Source organism: Myxocyprinus asiaticus, chromosome 1 (genome assembly GCF_019703515.2).
Source record: "Myxocyprinus asiaticus isolate MX2 ecotype Aquarium Trade chromosome 1, UBuf_Myxa_2, whole genome shotgun sequence".
Taxonomy (NCBI): domain Eukaryota; kingdom Metazoa; phylum Chordata; class Actinopteri; order Cypriniformes; family Catostomidae; genus Myxocyprinus; species Myxocyprinus asiaticus.
Window position 1 is genome coordinate 53260305 of NC_059344.1, and position 23490 is coordinate 53283794.

At 41.7% G+C, this 23490-nt stretch overlaps 1 protein-coding gene across 1 annotated transcript in view; it reads left to right on the plus strand.

The window, feature by feature from the left end:
- The window catches only part of LOC127441263 (pyruvate carboxylase, mitochondrial-like), a 235469-nt gene that overhangs the window by 197945 nt on the left and 14034 nt on the right, over positions 1–23490 (plus strand). Inside the window, exons 17-18 of the mRNA XM_051698466.1 lie at positions 14562–14806; positions 22019–22198. Coding sequence (XP_051554426.1) covers positions 14562–14806; positions 22019–22198 — 425 coding nt within the window. The remainder of the gene's footprint in view (positions 1–14561; positions 14807–22018; positions 22199–23490) is intronic.

A 23490-nucleotide genomic window follows, 5' to 3' on the forward strand; every position in this document is an offset into this window, starting at 1 on the left:
TTATTAATTGATATTACTGCATAAATAAACTTTGTTTATATTACAAAGAGAAGTGTTTTGGTTTGTTGTGCATACGCCTGTGTCATGCTGACGGGATGTCAGTGCTTGGATTCAAACCTTCATTCATTGTTTTTTTTCCCGAAAATCGATATTCTTCGGATGTCGATTTTCCTAAGAAAACAATCTAATATAGAGACTGTTTTACTATTTGGTTATTAGTCCCTGATTTCAGGGTGGTGCCCCATCAATGTTAATCCTTATTAATATTCTACTGATTTTTGATAATTGATAATTATCTTTGATGATTGTTGAATTTGAATGATCAATAAGCTAGTGTTAATTTTAATTAATGTTTCATCGATGTTAATAATTAACGATTATCTTTGATAATTGTTGATTTAAAGGATTTTAAAAAGCTAACATTGATTCTCATCAATGTTCTATTGATTTCAATAATTAATAATTATCTTTGATAATTATAAATTATTGCTAATAACCAAACTTGCTCCTAAACATAGCACACTACATTTACTGGAGCCCCATATGAGGTTTTAATGAGTTAGATCCAATTAATTAATTTAAATATTAATTAATAACTACAGAAATAATTATTAATTATTTCTGATAGTAACACTGATCTAAACAACCAGTAAAGCCCTACATAATAATTGGTGCCCCGTGTGAGGCATCCTATGTGCCAGTTCTGTCACAGTGTGTATGCATAAGAATCCAAAGTAATAACTTGAATCCTTACTTCAAAGTTTGGTTCTGTTTGACAATTTACTTCTCAAAACTTGCCAAACATAAGCCAGTGTGGTGTGAAAGTGCTCTTAAGAGTGAATTAGGGGTTGGTAAATTTACTATAGTCTGCTTAAAACCTGCTGTTGCTGTTATTTAACTCCTAACGCTTTCATCTAAATGTTACAGAGAGGTGCCAAGTCACTTCATTGACGTCCACCAAAGAGAGAACGCAGTGAAATTTGCACATTACATAACAGTAGACCGTAAGCCACAGGTCGAAGCCTTTCAACTGTGCTTTCGTGTTAGCATTATATCATCTGTAAAACAACAAGCTATCAGAGCCACTATCACAAGAATTTTTACGGCCCCAGTAAAATGAGTCACCAATCGCCCTGCGTGACTGGAGCTGAAGCTCCACTGAGGTTAAACCTTAACGGCTACAATATTAGTCGTTGTGATGAAGCATTGCAGGAACTAGTTGATTATGTCAACAACCCGGTCAGGAAGCCAATGCACACAATCCTGGACCTAGTGGGCCAAATGTTCCTTCTTCATCACCGCAAAACCTAACTGCAAACCGCCGAGCACCAGGCCCAGCTCACCCAGCTGCAGAGCAGCTACCAAGCGGTGCAGAATGAAAATCTCAGCCTGCACCAAGAAATTAGGTGCACCCAAGCAGAGAAAGTTCAGGCACAGGAAGATAATGCCCGGATGCAGGTGGAAAATGAAACCCTGCGCAGGCAGCTTCAAGCTGCTCAGCTAAAAGTAGAGTCAGATCAGGTAAGTGCAGCTGAAACGCACAGCACAACATCTGACATAGAAGAGGGCCCCCTTTTTAGTGATACGTGTAGAAATGTGCCCCTGAGAAACCCAGGGACACACGCTAGGAGCCGAGCTGCCCCTAGTGGTACAGTCTCTGACTTCGTACTCCAAGACACCTTTCAAAATCCTCCAGCAGCCCACTGGTTGGATGCAGGTGCCCCTCCTTATATTTGCCCCCCCCAGTCAGTTTTCAGTCACACCACCTTGCGTTTCAAACCGATTGATTCCACACTATGAAGGGGGGACAATTATTTTCAAGCCCAGAGTGGTGTAAGCGGCTCAAAGATCCCATTAGCCAGGGAGCTGTACGCAACCCGGGGTCCACCCCCACGCGTCGACTGGACTCCTTCCCCACCACGAAGGGAAGGAAGTCGTCCTCATCGCTATAGCGATCCGAGGGACTATGGTGTTTCGGATGACTCGGACGACCCATGGTCATACCGACACCAACGCTTGCGCATCCGACAACTCGAGTCCCTCGCAGGGGACATAGAATGCTTTGACCCAAATAATCGAGATTCAGACATCGACAATTATCTTAGGGAAATTGAGCACTGCCTGATTGACTTGCCTTATGCTTCGTCGCATGAAAAACTCAAGCTCATATGGAAGACCACGGTAAGGAGTGTCCATGCGTTCATGGAAACGCTACCGACTGGTACACGAAACCGCTACTCAGCTCTGTGTAAAGCCCTACGCGAGGAGTTTTCGCTGTATATCGACGAAGCCTCCGCTACCATAGCTGCTTTCGCCATCACCCAGAAGAGGCTCGAGCCTCCGCGTGAGTATTATAGACGCCTGAGAGCCACGTACTTCCAAGGAAGTAACGAACCAGGTCTGGAGGAGGAACGAGCTTTCAAGTCTCTTTTCCTTCACAACCTCCACGAGTGCGTGCGATATGACGTCACGATGCACTGCAGAATGGGCAACCCCACCATGCAGGAAATCAGAAACTATGCGCAACTGGCATGGGTGACACGCGTGTGCCCTGCCCGAGGGCATGAAGGCAACGCCAGAGCCCTGGGGATCCAAGCCTCAGAATATGCAGACCTAGCGCTTGAAGGCAACAAAATGCCTCGTGTTAAGGTGAATGCTAGAACAGGACCCCAGAGGCGCCAATCACCCCTCCAGCAGGGTAGGCAACAGAACCAGGGGGGTGGTAACCAGACACACCCCCAGGGTCACGGCAGGCCTAAACAACAAAACGTTCGCTGGCAGAAAGGAAAGGCGCGGTTCGAACGAAAACCCAAACAAGAAGGTGAGTGGGTAGGCAAGGTTTCAAATCCCCTCAGAGAACAAGATTTGAGAGAGGAAATGGAGGATTTTAGGAGATGCTTGACTGAGTTAGTAACTAAGCTTGACGTGCTCCGTTGTTCACCAGGTCCGTCGACCTCCTCAAAGGAACACGGCACTGAAACCTCGTCAGTATGACTAGACGATGTACCCCCTCCCATTAAGGCCAAAGTTTACTTTGTAGGTCGGGAAAAGGGGAACAGTGTCCAAGTTGCTCCCCAAAACAGTCACTCCTAACATGCCACACCCTCCTTTTCTGACCTTCTTGGGCGATCTGTACCATAAGGGCAATGCCTGACACATGGGTCATTCAGCTTCCACACATTACTCAACACCGGTTCCGAAATAGTCTAATGGGTTCCAAAACCTTCACAGAGGTGACTAGAGCAAAGCTCTCCCTTGGTAAACCGTTATAGACAGAGACCTGCAACGTAAGCATCACAAGCTACACGTAAGATAGGTCGTCTATCACAAAACGGGACTGGATTGACACCTTTCAAGGGATGATGCTAATAGACCCTGTTTACATATGTCCCATTAATACGGAACCACTGTTAGTTGGCCAGGACCTACTGAACCGATTGGCTCCGCTCATTGACTGCCGTCGTGGACACATGTGGGCTCAGGTTGACATACCGAGACCACTTGGTCCAGAAAACTGTTCGCCAGCTTCAGATGCACACGTCGCCATCATCCAAAAATCCAGCAGAGACGACGAATCCAATAAGAACAATTACAGGGCCTGAATAAAACCCTTCAGGGTACTAGAGTCACTGTAAATTTGCAATCCGTTCTTATCTATAACACTTTGCACGTTTTAGGGACTTTGTCAGAGAAAACAACTTATGCATGTATCGTTAGAGATCTAATGCAGGACCTCAGGAAGGATTCCAGCTTACCTGGTCTCCCTAGACCTTGTCGAACAAATTCTTAGATCTGCTACTATCTCCATTGTGCAACCTTCACAGATACACATGGCATATAGTTTTGGCATTGAAATTCCAATCCATGTAAATCCTCAGAACCTCAAAATAGGATTTATCCTCAATCTACCATCATAGGCAGAATATATACAGACTAAAGTCCATATTTAATGTTGATTTTCAGAGAGGTAATGCACACATTCACCTCAAAACACCACCAACACTCGCATACCATGATGAGGACTCCTCGCTCTACCTTATCCCTAACCTAAACATGTGTACCAAGACAAAGTACATTCATTGGGTTTGTCAAAACGCAACCCCTTTGTTAGAGAGGTGACTAACAACCTCCCTGAACAAGTGTCATGGTAGCATGTCCATCAAAGATGAAGGAACAGAGACAAAGGTAGAGCGAGCAGGCAATTGCTGGCTCGTTAACACACCAGCCACCGAACGACTGCAAGTGACTTCATACGACTGCCATGATACAGCCACTAAACTAAGGCCACTAAACTAAGGCTACCAAACCAAACGGTGTTCTTAATGGTTCCCCAAAGAGCCACCATGCACATTGACGATATTGTCCTCCATCATCTCAACGTCGACAAACGTGACGCAGAAATTGAGATCATGGACGCATTTAGAGGTCACAGCCTCACTGTTGATGACACCCTTCGACAGCAGCTTCAGGCTAAAGGGATGAAATTAGTGAAGTTCAGTCTCAAACCGACTGGCTTGACCACTATATTTCCTAGTCACATAAGCAGATCGCCATCTTACCAAGAACACCCTATCAGTTTGGTTGCCCTCTGGCTCCTCCTTAGTGGTTGGATCATCATCGCAATTATTGCACACGCCATGTACAGGTACATTCAACACCTACAGGCCAGACTGGACTCACTTCTCATACAGCCGCATTTTACACACCAGTCTGAGCCCATCCCACAGGTTAACCCCATCATTTCCAAGGATAAGCCTTTTAACCTTTAACCCTCCTTTCCTCTAACATTTTGTTCCTAGTAACCAATGTCAGGTTCTACTTTGATTTGTGTTATGACCAAAGAACAACAAAGGATTGTGTTATGGTTAATGCTGTGCCTTCTAATAACTTGAAATGTTTATGTGTGATGAATGTAGTTTTAGAATTAGCTAGAAGTTCTATGCCCAGATGTGCCTCAATCTCTGTCCAGACGATAAAGCCTCTGTGAACTCTAATGAACTGTATGGACTGTGCAACCATTTATCTTTTCTATCAGGAATACATGGATGGCATAACCCACAGGTTACTGTGAACCGACAAGAATTGTTCAGCCCTTCAGTTGCTCTAAAGATGCTGGACAACAAACAACTCTTCAGAACAAAGGGGGCAATGTTGGGCCTCATGTATTCAGATAGAAGACAAAGGCAGGCCTAACAGTTGTAAAAATCTAACTCAAGCCCCACCTTCCAAGTCGTAAATCTTACTGATAAAAATCGCGCCAAAATCAAACAAAGGGAATCCAAAACAGACTACAAATCCATGAAGCCTTGCTCACTAAAGGATCGAACTCTCAACTCCTATTGGATGAGGCACACAACAGAACGTCCCTCAAACATGACATCATCAGGAGTTGAAATACCTCTGAAATGTTTCGTGAGTGGCTTCCAGCAGCTTTGTTTGCAGCGTGTGGACGCAGCTTTTCGCTGCTCTCAGGTGCAACCTCGTGGCACAAGGAAGTAACGTCCGACTTGAAACTGTGGCCATACAATCTCCATCTCGCTGGATGAGTTGAGATTACTCTGTGTTCAACCGAACACTCTAACGGATCCGAAGGAGACCGCCGAGCAATTCGCATCTTCATCCGTTTGCCTACAGAAGTGAAGAGATTAAAGATTTCTCTTCCATCTTCAATCAAGTCGACATTTCTGAGTTCTCCGCCAGCCCGCCAAGAATCAACAGCCATGCCCGCCGACAGAGCGAGGAAACGGCCTCCCGTCATCACACGAGCCTCAAGGAACCGGGTCAGAGTTAAAGGACGGAGGAAAACACATTCTACCTGTGTCCTCATGCGATTCAAGTAAGAGGTTTGCATCTGGGCAGAGATAGAATATTATAGTGTGTTATTCTTGTGTTTCAAGGTTTTTGCTTGTACAGTTTACGGACCGCCATGTCTGCTCATTATTAATACTCAGAGTATTAATTATCACAAATTTGTTTTGATGTATTGTGGTCCAACCAAACTGGATTGTTGTGCAATTTCGCCATCGCGGGTGAGACAGCAACTGAGTTCATCCATTAAAGAGTCAAATAACGCGGGACTTTTACGAGCCCCGCTCGTAAAACCGCGTCTCTGAGTGATAAACTGAGAGCTGCTTTCTCTCCCACTATCGCGAAATCGGCTTTAGGGCTGTCACTTAATTAATTCTCTCTCTCTCTCTCTCTCTCTCTCTCTCTCTCTCTCTCTCTCTCTCTCTCTCTCTCTTGTAATAACCACACTGACACACACACACACTGTCACACACACACCTTATGTGTTATAGGATTATTTTATTTCCATATCTAATCATATCACTGTTTAGTTTGTAGTTGTAAGTCGGAAGTTTATTGACTGCATTGTATTAATTATTAACTGATATTACTGCATAAATAAACTTTGTTTATATTACAAAGAGAAGTGTTTTGGTTTGTTGTGCATACACCTGTGTCATGCTGACGGGATGTCAGTGCTCGGATTCAAACCTTCATTCATTGTTTTTTTTCCCGAAAATCGATATTCTTCGGATGTCAATTTTCCTAAGAAAACAATCTAATATTGAGACTGTTTTACTATTGGGTTATTAGTCCCTGATTTCAGGGTGGTGCCCCGTCAATGTTAATCCTTATTAATATTCTATTGATTTTTGATAATTGATAATTATCTTTGATGATTGTTGAATTTGAATGATCAATAAGCTAGTGTTAATTTTAATTAATGTTTCATCGATGTTAACAATTAACGTTTATCTTTGATAATTATTGATTTAAAGGATTTTAAAAAGCTAACATTGATTCTCATCAATGTTCTATTGATTTTAATAATTATTAATTATCTTTGGTAATTATAAATTATTGCTAATAACCAAACTTGCTCCTAAACATAGCACACTACATTTACTGGAGCCCCATATGAGGTTTTAATGAGTTAGATCCAATTAATTAATTTAAATATTAATTAATAACTACAGAAATAATTATTAATTATTTCTGATAGTAACACTGATCTAAACAACCAGTAAAGCCCTACACTTGTAGTGCTGCCAGCATTTGCAATGTCTCATTCCCTTCATCTCAGGGAACCGAGATTACGTACGTAACCGAGACATTCCCTTATGATTCAGTACAATTGACATTGCGTTCTGCTAACGCATATGGAGAACAGAGTCCCATCACGCCGCACTACATGACATAACCTTCCCAGAGAGGAAACATGATGAGGAACAGTCCTTGCATTTGTTATGCCCTTCGCAAGCGCAACACACATATGTTGAGTGCACATGCTTGTTCAGACTTTCTGACCAACTCTGTGGTATGCACAAAAGGAGGGTCCGTCTCCAAGCAAAGACTTTCACACTGGATTGCTGATATGGTCACCCTGGCTTATGAGTCGCAGGGTGCGAATTGTCCAATTAGTGCAAGTGCCATAGTCACGTAGTCTCACGGGATGGTGACCGACATGAGTATGCCGCAAGTGAATGACCCTCATGGTCAGCCAGGAGGGGAACACTCAGAATATATGTGTGTATTTTAACACTAATTGGGCAATTCGCACCCTGTGACTCATAAGCCAGGGTCACAGTATCAGAATCCAGTGAGAAAGTCTTTGCTTGGAGACGGACACTCCTTTTGTGCATAGCACAGAGTTGGTCAGAAAGACTGAACTAGCATGTGCGCTCAACGTACTGTATGTGTGTTGCGCTTGCGAAGGGCATAACAAATGCAAGGACTGTTCCTCATCTGAATTAAATGGAGGAGGGAAAAAGTCTTGAAGGTTAACCACCTGCACTCTGAAGGGTGTGGTTATAACCTTAGGCACATAGCCTTTTCTGGGTTTGACAGTGGTTTTGAAAGGCCCGGACCAAACTCCAGACATGATTTGTCAACTGACAGTGCTTGCAAATCACCAACCCGTATTACTGAGGCCAAAGCCAGCAGTGATGCTGTCTTAAGAGAAAGCACATGCAATTCAACATAGTCCAGAGGCTCTATGGGAGGCCTTTTAGGACCAAGTTAGGTCCCAAGTCTGGGCTGTAGCCGGGAGAGGGGGATTTAGCTGCCCTGCCCCCTAGGAATTATGATTAAATCATGTTTTCCAATAGAGGTGCCGGTTTCAGGTGCGTGATACACAGATATAATCGCCACATAAACGTTGAGCATAGATGGAGTGAGCCCTGCATCTGATCGCTCTTAAGAAATGTAAGAATTTCAGGTTTGGGGAAGTTCACTGGGTCTTTGCCGTGTGAAAAGCACCAATTAGTGAACACATTCCATTTCAGTGCATAAAGGCATCTTGTGGACTGCACTCTAGCCTGTAATATGGTGTTCATAATCGACCAAGCCAATTCTGGCTCATCTGCTGTGCTCCGTTCAAAGGCCACATGTGTAGGTTTTGCAGCTCTGACTGTGGATGCCAAACCATGACTTGTGTTTGAGAGAGAAGATCTTTCTTCATCGGTATTTCCCATGGAGGCCCATCCAATATTTCTACCATCTCCAGAAACCAGGACTGATTGGGCCATTTTGGCACAATTAGCAGAACTGTTTCCATGTCCACTCGGACTTTGCTGATGGCAGAATGAAGGAGGCGCACAGGGGGAAACGCATATTTGCGTTTTGTCGGCCATACATGGGCCAGCGCGACATGGCGACACATGTACGCCGCTACTGTTGTGTTGTCTGAATGAATCAGAATGTGGTGATTTATTGGAATGAAAAGCTATCAAAGATAGAAAGACAACCAGTAGCACTGGGCGGTTGACATGTCATGGCTATTTTGCACCTGTCCACACCCCAACCTTTGTTAGATGCATTTGTGGTCAGCACTTTCCTTCTGAAAACTTGACCCAGCATAACACCCTGTTGTTAGAAGGCTGGCACTGTCCATGGTGCTAGAGCAGCCAGACAGTGGCGAGTCACCGCGATGCACATGAAAGTGAAATTACTTCAGTGGTAATGTTTTTTCAGTTTTAACTAAAGCAAACACTGAAGAATGGTCTGTACATGCTTGTTCATGAGGTGCGCATGCATGAACTCCTAAAAAGGAGATTTACTGGCTGGGGAAAAGTGTGCTTTTGCCCAGTTGGCATTAGACAAGATTTTCCATATGGCAAAGCAGCAAGTCTCTGTGTTCGCTCAGTGAGGTAATTCAAAACATGCACACCGTTCATTTTCAATGGGGCGAGCACCGCATCGATACATTTCGTGAATGTGCGGGGAGCCAGAGACAGACTGAAATGAAGGACTCTAAATTGATACACAGTTCCCTTGAATGCGAATCTAAAAAAACGTCTGTAACACGGTGCAATTGGTACATGATGTACGCGTCCTTCAGATCTATTGAAGCAAATCAGTCCTGAGGATGGATGTGCAATGTGATCTGTTTCTGAGTTAAAATTTTGAATGGCGTGTCGCAAGTGCAAGATTCAAGCGTCTCAGAACTAGAATGTCCTTCTCCAGAATGAGGAAATAATGGCTGTAAATTCCGCTGTGTGTGTCGCAGTCTGTGCGCGCAACACCGGCACATCCTGTGGCCGGACCACAGATTGTGCTCGATCGTTGTAAACACCAGCTCTGACATGCCAGTGAGGACTTGCCACGTATTTGCTCAGCGGGACATCAGACTTATTAATTCATATGAAACAATCTCTTTTGCGTTCTTTGCGAGAAGATTATGTATATCGGCTCGTAACACTGGCACATCTTCGGACAGAACCGTGGAAGACAGAACACCATTGAAACAGGGCGGCCGAAGAGCAGATTGGATGATATAACCTTGTTCGATCATTTTTAGCACCCAGTCGGAATGCCGGAAAGAGCTCGCCACGTGTCCGCGTAACGGTTCATAACATGATATAATGCGCCGCTCACCATTGGGAAGTGGTTGCGGATAATGTGTGGGCTTTGTTTTTTTTTTTGTTTTTTTTTTTTTTGTGGATTTTTTCCCCTTTTTCACCCAATTTGGAATGCCCAATTCACAGTGCGCTTTTAAGTCCTCGTGGTCGCGTAGTGATTTGCCTCAATCTGGGTGGCAGAGGATGAATCCCAGTTGCCTCCACGTCTGAGACCATCAACCTGTGCATCTTATCACATGGCTTGTTGAGCATGTTGCCACGGAGACATAGCATGTGTGGAGGCTTCACGCCACCCACCGCAGCATCAGCGCTCAACTCACCACGCGCCCCACCGAGAACGAACCACATTATAGCAACCAGGAGGAGGTTACCCCATGTGACTCTACCCTCCCTAGCAACCGGGCCAATTTGGTTGCTTAGGAGACCTGGCTGGAGTCACTCAGCACGCCCTGGGATTTGAACTAGCGAACTCCAGGGGTGGTAGCCAGCATCTTTTACCACTGAGCTACCCAGACCCCTGGGAAAGCTCTTTGTTGAAAAGTGTGAGTGTCTTGTGCATGTGCAACGAGCACTGTAATCTTTTTGCAATCTTTGTAATTCATTACAAGATATAATGTGCTGCTCACCATTGGGAAGCAGTTGTGCAAAATGTGTGGGCTTTCAAGTGGGAAAGCCCTTTATTGAAAAAGTGTGGGTATCTTGTGCGAGCACTGTACTCTTTTTGCAATCTTTGTATTTTCATACATGATATAATGCGTCGCTCACCACTGGGAAGCGGTTGTGCATAATGTGCAAACTTTATTGCATGTGATTAATGTGAGACACAGAAAACAACATATTTAACAACATTTTGAACAACAATATTCCTTTCCTGACAAACAGCAGTGGGGAAGAGGGGAACAGCATTGTGTGTCAGGAGCACTTTTGCTGCACGTGGGTTTTCCCATCGGTGCGGGGCTTGTGCTGAGGCAGCTGCCTTTATTTGGAACACAGCTTGCATGGCTTTACCAGCAGCTCGGCGGTGACATTTGGCAGCGCTAAGGCAGCTGGTGTGGGGTTTTTAGACGGGCGCTGGCCCGAGACAGAGTGGGAGCTAGCCAGTGGTGATGAAGTACTGTTCCGTTTTGGCATAAAATGTCTCATAGCCTGTGATTGTTGCTGAGTCGTGACATAGCGCTCAGCAAATCTGTCCAAAGAGCGGCCAAAAAGGCTGGCTAGAGTCACTGGAGCATGAAATAGAGCGGCTTTTCCTGCATCACGTATTTCTGTGAGGGGCAGCCAGATGTGACAATTCAAAAACACCAGGTTGCTCATTGAATAGCCAAAGGCCTGTGCAGTGACTTTCGTGGCACGCAGCGCTAAGCCCGTAGCAGTGCAGAGCTCTTTGAACGTCTCTGGATCGTAGCCTTGCTTGTCCATTTTTTTGAGGAGCTTAGCTTGGAAAACTTCTTGGAACACAGATGAATGGGGCATTAGTTCAACGCCCTGATACTCACCGGGCAGAGATGTGCCGCTACTACCTCTTTCGGGGGGGGGGGGTAGTTGGACAAAACTTTTGTCTTCCCCGTGATCCACTTTATTGAGAAGAGTGGAATCTTTGTGCGAGCAAGCTGAATAGGGCGCGCGCCATGATTTTGTCAGTTCGTTATGAACTTCTGGAAGAGCGGGGCAGATCTGCGGAACGTGGTCGCTTGACGCTGTCCGGACGCACAAACCATTTATCAAGGCGATATTTTTCAGGTTTCTCTGCAGATTACTCAAGACTGAGCTCTTTGACCACCCTTGAAAGGACTCGAAGCATCTCCTTTTCAGTGGCGCGTGCACAATCCTCACCCTCGCTGGGGCAAAGGGCAGCAGCGTCATCCACTGACCACTTGCCAGATGTAGCTATAGACATAACATCATCATCCCTAGTGTCAGAACTGTCGAACGCAGTAAGGCGGTACGCTCCTACAGAGGGCCGAAGCTCATCACGCACATACTGTATTGGCATAGTACATGGAGATTGAGGGGCTCGCAGGGCTTGTGCCAGAACAAGATCCACCTCAAATTCATCCTGCTCGACCTCGCGGCCCTGCCGTGCCTCCTCATGTGATCCCTTGGGTGTCACAGAAGAGGCAGGTGGGAGGGTGCGTGAGGCTGAACCGTCCCTCAGAACGAGGGCGATTCATGAGCAAAGCGTCTTGAGGCTCATGCCCTCGCAGTGAGGGCAGTCTGTCTCTATGAGAGCTGTCTCTGTGCGGGTGCGGCCCAGACAGTGAATGCAGCTGTCATGCTGATCTGATGGCGGGATGTGTCCCTCGTATAAGAAAACACTTACAGAATGACATCTTTAAAAAGATGGGAACACGTAAGCGGCTCTGATCTGATGGTGGGATGTGTCGCTCGCATAAGAAAAGACTTATGGAATGACATCTGAACATGTAAGCGGCTCTTTTAGTTTTATATACATATATATATATATATATATATATATATATATATATATATATATATATATATATATATATATATATGTTTGCCAGAACACTGCAGGGAAGCGGAGAGTCTTCTTGTTGCCATGAAGATCCTGCCCGCTGACTCATGTATGTCGACGGTGAAGTAGTAGAGGGCTTCTAGATGAGAGAAGATTCTCTGTCGTAAAAGAAGAAAATTCTAAGGAATGGTGTTTGCGCGCCTGCTTTTATAGTGGACAGCTTCATGCCTAAAAGGGCAGGGCTCAAACACCATAGCCAATATTAGAATATTGCCATTATTGTAGAGAGGTTTCAACTAGGTCATGTAGAAGGATGAACCCCATATGCATTAGCAGAACGCAATGTCAAGTGTACCTAGTCTTAAGGGAATTTATGACTTGTTCACCATTACACTGTGCAGCACCCATAGCTGATCATCGTTTTTGTTGCATAGCAACATTCTGTTATGTCAGCAACAATTTCTTCTTGTGGAAGGATGACACATAATCAGTTTTGCTTAATAAAATAATATTTTCTTGAAAATAAAAACTCAGCTGTGTATCGTGTCCTTATAACCCCTTTAGCAATAGTCACAATATAGGCTAGCATGGCCATGTATTTTATTGGTCAATTATTTTTTTAGCAATTCTGTTTTTTAGCAATTTTCCGCAGAAATTGCTTACAGCAACTTAAGATGTTAGGTTGATCCGTGCTGCACTGTTATTTATAGCTGATGCTTTGAGTTTTTTCTTGAAAGTGTTCAGCAGCAGGTCTCAGTGACATTTTCTCACTCATAGAAACACTCATACACACTCACATACACACTCATTTATGCCTCCAGGCAGGTTTTAGAGGCATTTATCTACTGTAGTGACATTGACATCACTTAATGGGCTCGTTACTATTGCAAGGTCGGAGTGATGCAAATCTAACGACACTATAATCATAGCAGAGGACTTAAAACTGATGCCATATAAGTGTGTTAATGTACGCGTATTTGTGTGTGTGGCCTGAAGACTAGAAAGATGGCTTTTGTGGCATCAGGCTTAATTAAATCAACATTGATTATTACAGTCTGGCCTTATGGAGCACCATTATTGATGGTGTGTTTTGAGAAGTGTCAGATCAGGACAGCGAAAGAGTCTGTCAATCAAATGTCCCCAGCAAAAGAGAGACAGACAGTGCTGCTATCATTATCTTCTTAATGGAATCTGAAGGGACATAGTGATTAGGCAATGTAATTAAACTGATACTTTTAGCATGTCTGCCTTTCCTCAGTTTTGAAGACAACTTTAGAGATGATTCTAATTACTAATTACTCTGAGAAGTCAATGTGTCTTGTTAAACAGATTTGAAATTGCAATTGTCTGTGTGTGTAATCAAATTCAAATGATATGATGGATAGTTTTGGGTGTTACCTCTGATTGGATAAGCCATGTCCCAAGCACACCTGCGACCGTACATCATTTGAATTCTATATTTATGCTGAATTCTATATCAAGTTGCTATGTTACTTGGCAAACATAATCAGCCTACAGTTTGGCTAATGAACAATATTACTTGGTGGAGGACTTGTTTCATTATGAAAATTGACAGTGATGATTAGTAAATATAGGCAGCATGTCAGTGATGACGTCATCGTTATAATTGCATACTTGTGATTGGTCTTTTATATGATGTCTTGTCTTCATTGCATGTGTTTAACCATTTATACCCATGCTTATACTGCACAGTAAGTATGTGGTGATTCTTGTGTACAGCCAACTGAAAACAAGACATGCTCATTGTCATGACAGCGGATACGATGCAGCATTTCATTTACACCAAACCGAAGCCTTAAATCTAAGCTTATCTACAGTATATCATTAAAGCCATGCAAACACTGTTATTTCTTTCAGGAAACTGTAACTCTAGTTATTTATTGAACATTGATGAAATTGTATTATTCTGATGTTTCCACTGTTTTATAAAAGCAAAAAGCCATTTAGGGCTGTTTGTTACATTGCGTTTACTACGGTTAAAGGGGTTTGACACCACTTAAACATGGTGCAATCACTGTAAAGCATGATACACTTGGTTTATTACTTGGTCCTGCGATGACTTTTTGTGCAGTTGTTACTTTGGAGAACTATGTCTTTATTTAAAAGTTACCTGGCAATTTTTTTTACGGTGAACTGTTTGAAATTTGACCAACAAGCTATAAAGCATTTGCCGCACATCTCTCATCTGTCTCTTGCAGGTGTTTCTCTGGACAAGGTCTTTGACTACAGCGAGTACTGGGAAGTGGCTCGTGGTCTGTATGCACCCTTCGACTGCACTGCCACCATGAAGTCTGGTAATGCAGATGTTTATGAAAATGAGATCCCAGGGGGCCAGTACACCAACCTTCACTTCCAGGCCCACAGCATGGGCCTCGGTAACAAGTTCAAAGAGGTGAAGAAAGCTTACGCTGAAGCCAACAAACTGCTGGGGGATCTCATTAAAGTAAGGCCTCCTAGAATCTCATTTTGTTTCCAAACTTGTTACCTACTAACTTTCTCTTTTCTTCTTTCTTTCTCTGTCCCTTTATCCTTCTGCCCTGTTCCATATGCTGAAATGTGTCCTTGAAGGTCTGTGAATAAAGTGATGTGACGAGGAGGAAGGTGGGGCCGGGCCGTGAGTGCGCACGGCTGGCCCCCAATCGGGCTAATCAGCCGAGGAGAGGGATAAAGCTGAGCCGGATGCGGCAGCTGCGTGTGGCTCTCTCTCTCCCGAACTGCTTCATCTGGCTCGGCTTTATCCCTCTCCTCGGCTGATTAGCCCGATTGGGGTCCGAGTGTGCACGGCCCGGCCCCGCCCTCCTCCTCGTCGCAAGTGACTTTTGTCTATTCTACTTAATAATAGTCATAGCTGAATCTGTTTAATGATCTCTATCCTGTTGTTTAAAACCTAACAATTAGCTTAAAACATAAAAAAGTAGCTACAATCCCTACAATTCTAATATTTTTAATTTAGGGCTAGTGCTAATGGCATAATCACATTGCAAGTACACTTTGTTCTTTCGTGTGTAATTATTTTAATTTGAACAGATGCTGAAAGGTTTTATTTTGAAAAAGAGACCTTACATTTTGCAGACTCTTGATAGAAATTTCTTAGTCAGCATGCTGGAGGGTGGCAGAATGTCAGCCTATCATCGCTCCAACTAATATGAGAAAAACTTCTGCCACTTTCTGTCATAGAAACATTGATTAGACCTTGAGGCCACCTGTGTGTGTATATGTGTGTGTGTGTGTGTGTGGGTGTATATGTCTGCAAGTCTCAGTGTGATAGTGAGTGCTCTGGTTATCAGATTAGATGTCAGCCACATAGCCCAATACCAGCAGTCAGTGTCACCTGTCAGTGCTGGGCTCTGCATTGCTGTCCCACACCCCCTAAGGCTAAATTAACCAATCAAGTTAAATGTGTCTGCCATTGCTCGCTTCAGCCTTCCTCTCAATGCAATCAATTATCAAGTTTCTCCTAACAGAATTTCCTGTTTACCTTCAGTGCATCTGCATGCCAGTATAGATTCATGAGCAAATGACTTTTAACCATTGTTTTAATGAGCGTTTCAAAAGACTCTCAAACTCACGAGTTACTGGTTAATTGTAACCAGTAGTTACTCTTAATTGAATGATTCAATGGATTAGTCAGAGCAGTTACAGAATCAAGATTTGACTCACGTACTGAACTGAAGTAATTATTACTTACTAATCATTACTAATCTGTTTTGTATGTTTAAGATTTGTAAAACCTCAGTATCATACTGAGAGGTTGTTCATATTACAGGGTGTAGTTTAAAAAACATTTGCAACATTTATGGCTCAATGGGGGCTCCCCTGCTGCAAAACAGATATGTCTAAGACAGCTTTTCACAAACTGGGGTCAAATTACCAGGGGGTCTGTGGAAAATCCATGAATTGTGAACATTGTGTTGTAATGTTGTAATCAAATAAGCAACTACTCTATAAAGTTACTGACTAGTATAAAAATACAACATAATAGAAGTTTAGAACAATACATTCATGTAAAAGAGATGTAGGTTTTGGACCTCAAATTTAAGTGTGGGGAAATACACTTAGTCCCATGGTAACAGCGACATCTCTGATTGGTGAATGAATCTCGCTTTAACATGACTCGGGGGGGAAATAACTTTTCACATGCAATATTTACTGGAGTTTCTGCGGATGACACTGGACAATATCTATCATACATTGAGACATGCAGCTGTTGCTTCATCCAGTAAAAAGAGACAACATGTATTTCAAGTTATATCGACCATGATAAGTGTCAGTATTCATAAGCCACAGCTGAACAGCACTGGATTAGCAAGGTCCCCGTTTCTGATTGTATATACTTATAATTATTTGGTGAATCTTGCTAGATAAAGTATAAATAAGTTAGTATAACATGACAGTTGAGATTCATCTTCACGTTAAATGTGATAATATATTTCCTAACACAGTGACCTTTATTTTAACCATACCATCTGTCTAATAGTGGCCAATATTAGTTAATATCATTGTATTTATGCAGTATATATAATTTTCCATTTATATCCTCGTGCGACCCCACGTCCTCTTGCATGGACTGTGTGTTTTGTCTTTGCTGTAAACTATGCATAATTTAATTTCATTTAAACCGACTGATCTCAGTTCTGGAAACTCTTAGCTGTCAGGAAAGGGTTAAACTTTTGATGTACCAAGTTATGTGACAAAACAACATGAGCCGATCTCAGCAAAGTTTGTCTTTGGGAGAAACACCTACAATACTACATCTGGAAAGAAACCTCATTAAGTTTTTACATTGAAACCTGTTTTAGTCTCTAGTTTCATTCAATATGCCATTTAGAACATTCCATCGATGTACCTGGAAACAGCCTTATGAATATAGGGCCTTATGAATATTGTGGTGTGATATAATTTATATAAATAAAATGAATGAAGCAATGTTCAACTGTTTGTTTTTCTTCTGAAGAATTTGGTGCTTTACTCATGTGTAAACTCGTGCTTTGAATAGGGGGAAATTATAATTATTTACGAAAAAATCTGTGCTGTTTGAACTTTGCATTATTCTCTGTGATGTTTCTTCGCCCTGCGGATGGCGCTAAAACCAGTAATGAACAGTGGACTGTCTCCCTAACTTCATTTTGTGGTGTTTGTTTGTGATGTCTATGATATGAATCGCTTGTGTTGTATTCCTCACTCCTAAAATCCTGGATGTAGATGTAATTGAAACAATTAAACTTAATGGAAGTCATTACTGGGATCAGTACTTGATTTTATACTTTTAGTAAATAATATTATATTTGTTGTGATGGTGGTGGTGGGGTTTGGAGTCCATAAAGAATTTGGGGTTAAAGTGTCCTTGGTTAAAAAAAGTCTGAGAAACTCTGCTCTACGAAACACTGATATACAACCAGCACATTGCATTTTCAGTATGACGATTGAAATCGAAAGACATTTTTACACAAAATTGGAGTTATCTGTTGCATTCCGCGTACTCTTTTACATACTATTTTTAAAAATGTAAAGCATTATACTGTATGTACTGCTTAGTAAGCAGAACACTAGTATTCCATTTTGAACATAGCCTCTGTCTCCTTCACTTTCTTGCTGTTTATCCATTGGTTTGCTGAGGCACACACCAACACCAACACACTCACTCCACTAATTCTGTCTGCAACAGCAGATACCACTGACACACACGAACTGTTCTCTTGAGTTCAAAGAACTGGTTGTCCATGCCGATGGCCAAACAGATGTAACCTGTCAGTTAGCAGGAGATACCCAGCACAATAACACAGAAGAGAGTAAACACTTTCAGGTTTGTGTGTATGTGTATGTGGGGGGGGGGGTTTGGGTGGTTTACGAGGACATTTTTTAGGTTACAAACTGGTAATTACAAGGGTATTATACTATAAATGTGGTTTATGAGGACATTTCTAGTGTCCCCATAATTCAAATCGCTTAAAAAACATACTAAACTATGTTTGTTTTTGGGGTTTTTTATGTAAAAATGCAGAACGTTTTATGAGAGGGTTAGGTTTAGGGGTAGGGTTAGGGTTAGGGGATAGAATCTGTAGTTCATACAGTATAAAAATCATTATGTCTACAGAGAGTCCTCATAAGGATAGCCGCACCAATGTGTGTGTGCGTGTGTGTGTGTGTGTGTGTGTGTGTGTGTGTGTGTGTGTGTGTGTGTGTGTGTGTGTGTGTGTGATCCCTTCTTAATCCCGTCTCACTCTTATCTTATAACACTTTACCCGACAGTCTCTATTTCTTTTGATGATGCAGGCTTGGCCTGAAATAGATTTTCATTGTGTCTGGTTACTTAACAAATTCTCTTCTCAATTAACAACCCAGTGATTTCTCCAAGATTTAACTCTCTGTTCTCACTGAAGGCAGGATTTTGTAGGATTCTACAGGAACTGAAGGCAGCATCCCCATGATTTGAATCCTTCTCCAGCAGCACCATGTTCAGTCCAGCTGAACTGATTGGAAATGGACTGTATCTTTGACTATGTTCAGATTGGAATACTAGTTTACTTCATACTGAACCAAGAATGCCTACTACTAACTACTTCTACTTCTAACTATTTAAGACTGGGGGGTACCAAATGTAAAATTTTAAGAATTGCTCACAAACACATAAAATATTGATCAAACACTATTTTGAATACTGGGCGAGACATGTCTTTCTCAATGTCTATCTATCTATCCTTGTTCTGGACTGTACATAGTGTATACTGTCTATGCTATTTTTGAAAAGTAGTATGTGAGACTCAGTGACAAATGTTTCCAATTTTTCTTGCCACATGACCATGTTGTTTTCACACCTGGCTTGTTTGGAGCATTTGTTTCGAAACCTAGTGTGGTATTTTCCTTGGTGGATCCGAGGCAATCTCGCTTGGATCCACAACAAAACAGTCAGGTATCGGTCCGATTGCAAACAAACTCTGAGCAGTTCGCTTGTGGTAAGAATGCAATCTGACCCAATGGACCAATAAAGCAAACAATATCCGTAAATAAACCATGAGCATACCTGATGGATCTGCGGAGAAGAAATCTGTAGGTCAGCTCGTCACTGTAATTCATCATTAAAATGCAGATATAGTTTTTTGGCAACTACATTACATATAGTTGTACATTTAAAATAGGGATTGTTTAATAATCCCTGACGTAATTTTAGCATGATTGCTTCTCTCTTGTAGATAGCGGTAGAAAAGACACAGGTAGGAAGGACGTCACCAACTTTTTGACCGAAATAAATTTGGCTTTACTCTTTCTGTGCGTATGTTTGTGTGGGGGAGAGAGGGAGCGATATATACCTCTGTGACCGTGAGAACAGGTAATTTTCAATGCAGAAATAATGCAAAAGCAACTAATGACAGAAAAAATTAACCACAATGGAAATTGTATTACTCATATCCATCTGTGTGTCACATAATGTTTATTTGCAGTACAACCTCTGACTGGAACACACATTCTTTACCATGTAGTGACATTTTGCATAACCGTGACTCAAACAATACTTGAGTATTTGTATCAGTTGACACATTTTTACAGGTGTATAATTTTAACCAGTATATAGATGTATGAGCTAAATCCCAGAACAGCACATAAACATTCTGACCATTGAGGGGACAGATTGCTCACATGTGACTTTTATTAACACAGTTTTGGTCCATTTTGAAAAATTTCCTTGTGAAAGCGAACCGAACCATAAAAATAATGCAACATTGTAATAATTTTAGACCCTGTTTCAGAAAAAAAAAAATCAAACAAGCTACAAGTCTGAAAATGCACCAAGTCATTGAGGGAAGTCCAGTTATCATCTCAGGAATAAAAACATTATTTTGCATTTTATTGCACTTAACTTTTGGTAATCTGATTGAATAATAAGTCAAGTAGGAAATGCTAAAAATGGGCCATATATATGGCTTTCGTTTGAATTAAAAATGGAAGGTTAAGTTTAGCACATAGCAGCGGGATACAGTATTCCTTGCAGTGTGATCTGTTGACTACTGCTCATGTTGGCAAATGTAATAGTAATCATTTAGTACTCTAATAATACAGAAAATTAGCATGCCGAGCACAGTATATAATATGCAACATACCGCAAGTGAAGTATCATAGCATGCGACATATTCCGTGTATAGCCAGTGTATCTGCCACAGACAGAGGCATTAGCAAGAGAACTACAGCTCCAGTGTCTTGACTCCAGTGTCAGATGACTGTGGCAGGATGAAAAGCTTCTTAAAGGGAACTTTCATGCTTAACTTAGTGAAATCACTGTTCATTTCTCAGACAATTATGTATTCAAATGACAGACAGCAATTTCCCTATGAACACTGTTTACTGAGATAACTAAACTTCTGGTTGCTAATGTGAGGCTGTAGACATATGTAGTATTTTAACACTGTTTAAATAGCAAGTGTGCAAGTTATTCATGAAAATGTTTGCAATGTTGACATTTATGTGCATCGGAGCACATTAGAAGTTTTACAATTTGTCAAATTTGTTAAAGATGTAATGTGTGTGACTGCAGTCCCAGCAGTGCTGGAGTCACTCAGGGTCTCTGGGGTGATTTCTAAATCCTTACTCTCTCAGAGTCATTGCATATGTTTTGTCTAAGGCTTAACTGTGCGTAACCTTTGTCTAGGACTCTATTACAAAACTTAAACTTGAATGTCAGTGTAATTCATATATCTCTCTCCTTTTTACTCCCTCCCTTCCATATAGTCCTCGAGTGGTTATTCATTTTGAAAGTATTCCCTTCCAAAAAGTACTGTGGTGTACCATGGTATCACCACAGTACTTTTTGGAAGGGTATACTTTCAAAACGAATTTTGCCTACACACTGCAATTTGAACATTTGACAGCAGTTTTACAGTGCATGTGGTATTTTGTCATGAATCGCTGAACTATTTATGTGAAAGATGGGGTGACATTTAGCATTTTATTCTTCTGCTTAATGTCATACTTTTCCCATCTTCAGTCCGTGTGTCTTTCATTCTCTCAAATTTTCATTCCCACACAATCCTCACCACTCTCTCATTCTGTCACTCCCTTATTTAGTTTTTTTTTTTTTTTTAAGCCAGTTTCTCTCTCTCTCTCTTGAATCCTCAATTCTTCACACAGTCTGTTTTTATTGTGGAAGTTTGAGTTTCCTTTAGAGGAAGTTTAAAATGATTTTGAAAAGTAAATGTTATATCTAATTATTAGGCATTGTTCACATTTCAGATGACAGAGAACCTCTGTCGTTGTGATCTGGCCACATGTCCATTCCTCCTCTGATTTTCTGGATTGTTAGCAATTCTCTATGGTTGTAGAGTCCATACTTTGTCATTATTTCTAATGGTCATGAGATCTCTGCCAGCTCTGCCAATTCATATTCTCTTGTTTGGGGTTTGTAGCACTGTAATATTTTTGTGTTTTGAGGTGATAATTATGCTTGATTTTTTAGTGAACTATCAAGCACATGAAACATTTTGAACAGGAGGAAAGTTTTATAACTAGCTAATAAAGGGGGGAGGGGGCTCAGTGTGTAGAATTTCTGTTTACAGTACTTCATATTAAAATATTCTGTGTGAGCCTGATTTGAAAGGTTTTCAGAAGAAAAGAGCTGTTTTAAAAATTGTCTTTCTCTTGTCTCTCTCTCACTTTCTTTCACCAGGTGACCCCCTCCTCTAAGATTGTGGGTGATCTGGCTCAGTTTATGGTTCAGAACTCTCTTTCTAGGGCTGAAGTGGAAGAGAGAGCAGATGAGCTCTCCTTCCCTCTTTCTGTTGTGGAGTTCCTACAAGGACATATTGGAATACCACACGGAGACTTTCCTGAGCCCTTCAGGTCAAAGGTGAGATAACACCACTTCTGAAACAAAACTCTGTTTCATGGTTGTCTGTCTTAATTCAAGCTGTCTGGTATTTTACAAGACTTTTCAGACATGCATACTAAACAGAAGTCCTTAATTAGATCAAGGATGAAGTTAACTGCATGTGTGTGTGATTGATATAAAAGCGCCACTTTTTCAGAGAGATGAGCTGATTACTGGCGAACTGAGACTTTTTTCATTACATTTACGATTAGTCATTTAGCAAGCACTTTTATCCAAAGCCCGTTGAAAATGAGGAGAAATATAAGCAGTTTCTTTTAAATGTTCTTTCCATTGAGAATGACAGTGGCTTTGCTCATGAATAATCCCTTGCCAAACAAAAGAAGAGTGTAAAAGAAAAGGAAAATGAAAAGGTGAGAGGGAGTGAGGGAAAGACAGTGCAAGAGAGAGTTTTGTGCACATCCATCACAAATTTTGTCTGTGTGTGATAAAAGAGAGGATGAGACAGAGAATTTGAGACAAAAGGTCTAAGTGTGAATAAAGCTTGTCACTTTCCAGTTTCTTTCTCAGCAGTGGATGTGGCTTTTCTTTTTGTGTTGAAAGACTTGCTGAGAAAAGAATCCATGCAGAGACAAAGCAATAAATCCACAATAATACACTAACACACACACACACACGACATCTACAGTCATGAGGTCACAGGAGAGACTATCATTTTATTTTTAAACATGGTGGTTACTGAGCACAGACTTGCTGCTTCTGCAGTGGCAAATTTACTTTGATTTACTGTTTCGTTGGTACACTCACAAATAGACAGACAAACCCTTTTGAAGCACCCTGAAGTCCAAGAATGAAAGATCAAATGCTGTTTGTCAGCACTGGCAGTATTTCTTTGTCTGAGCCAACATGTGCCCTGAGAGTAACAGCGAGAGAAAGACAGACAGGGAGACAGTAAAACAGATTTTGAAGACTTGGATCTTTATGACTTCAATTCCATGTCTTAGTGAATACTACATGTATCTGTAGTGAATAGATAAGCATATAACAAGGTCTGTAGTGAATTCTTTTATTAAAATGTCATAGCTCTGACCACCTAACTTTTATGAGGGTGACTGACTTTAAATGCCTTTATCTCACACAAAAGTGTGAGATCATTCACTTACTGCCGGCATATATTTTTGGAGTAGGGCTAAAAATATGTCCACCAGGCAACAAGGATATCTGTGATATTAGTCTCTACTTGAATGTTTCATCAATTACAATCCACCTTATGTATTTCCTTGCTTAAGTTACTAAGTAACTAGAAGTTTTCT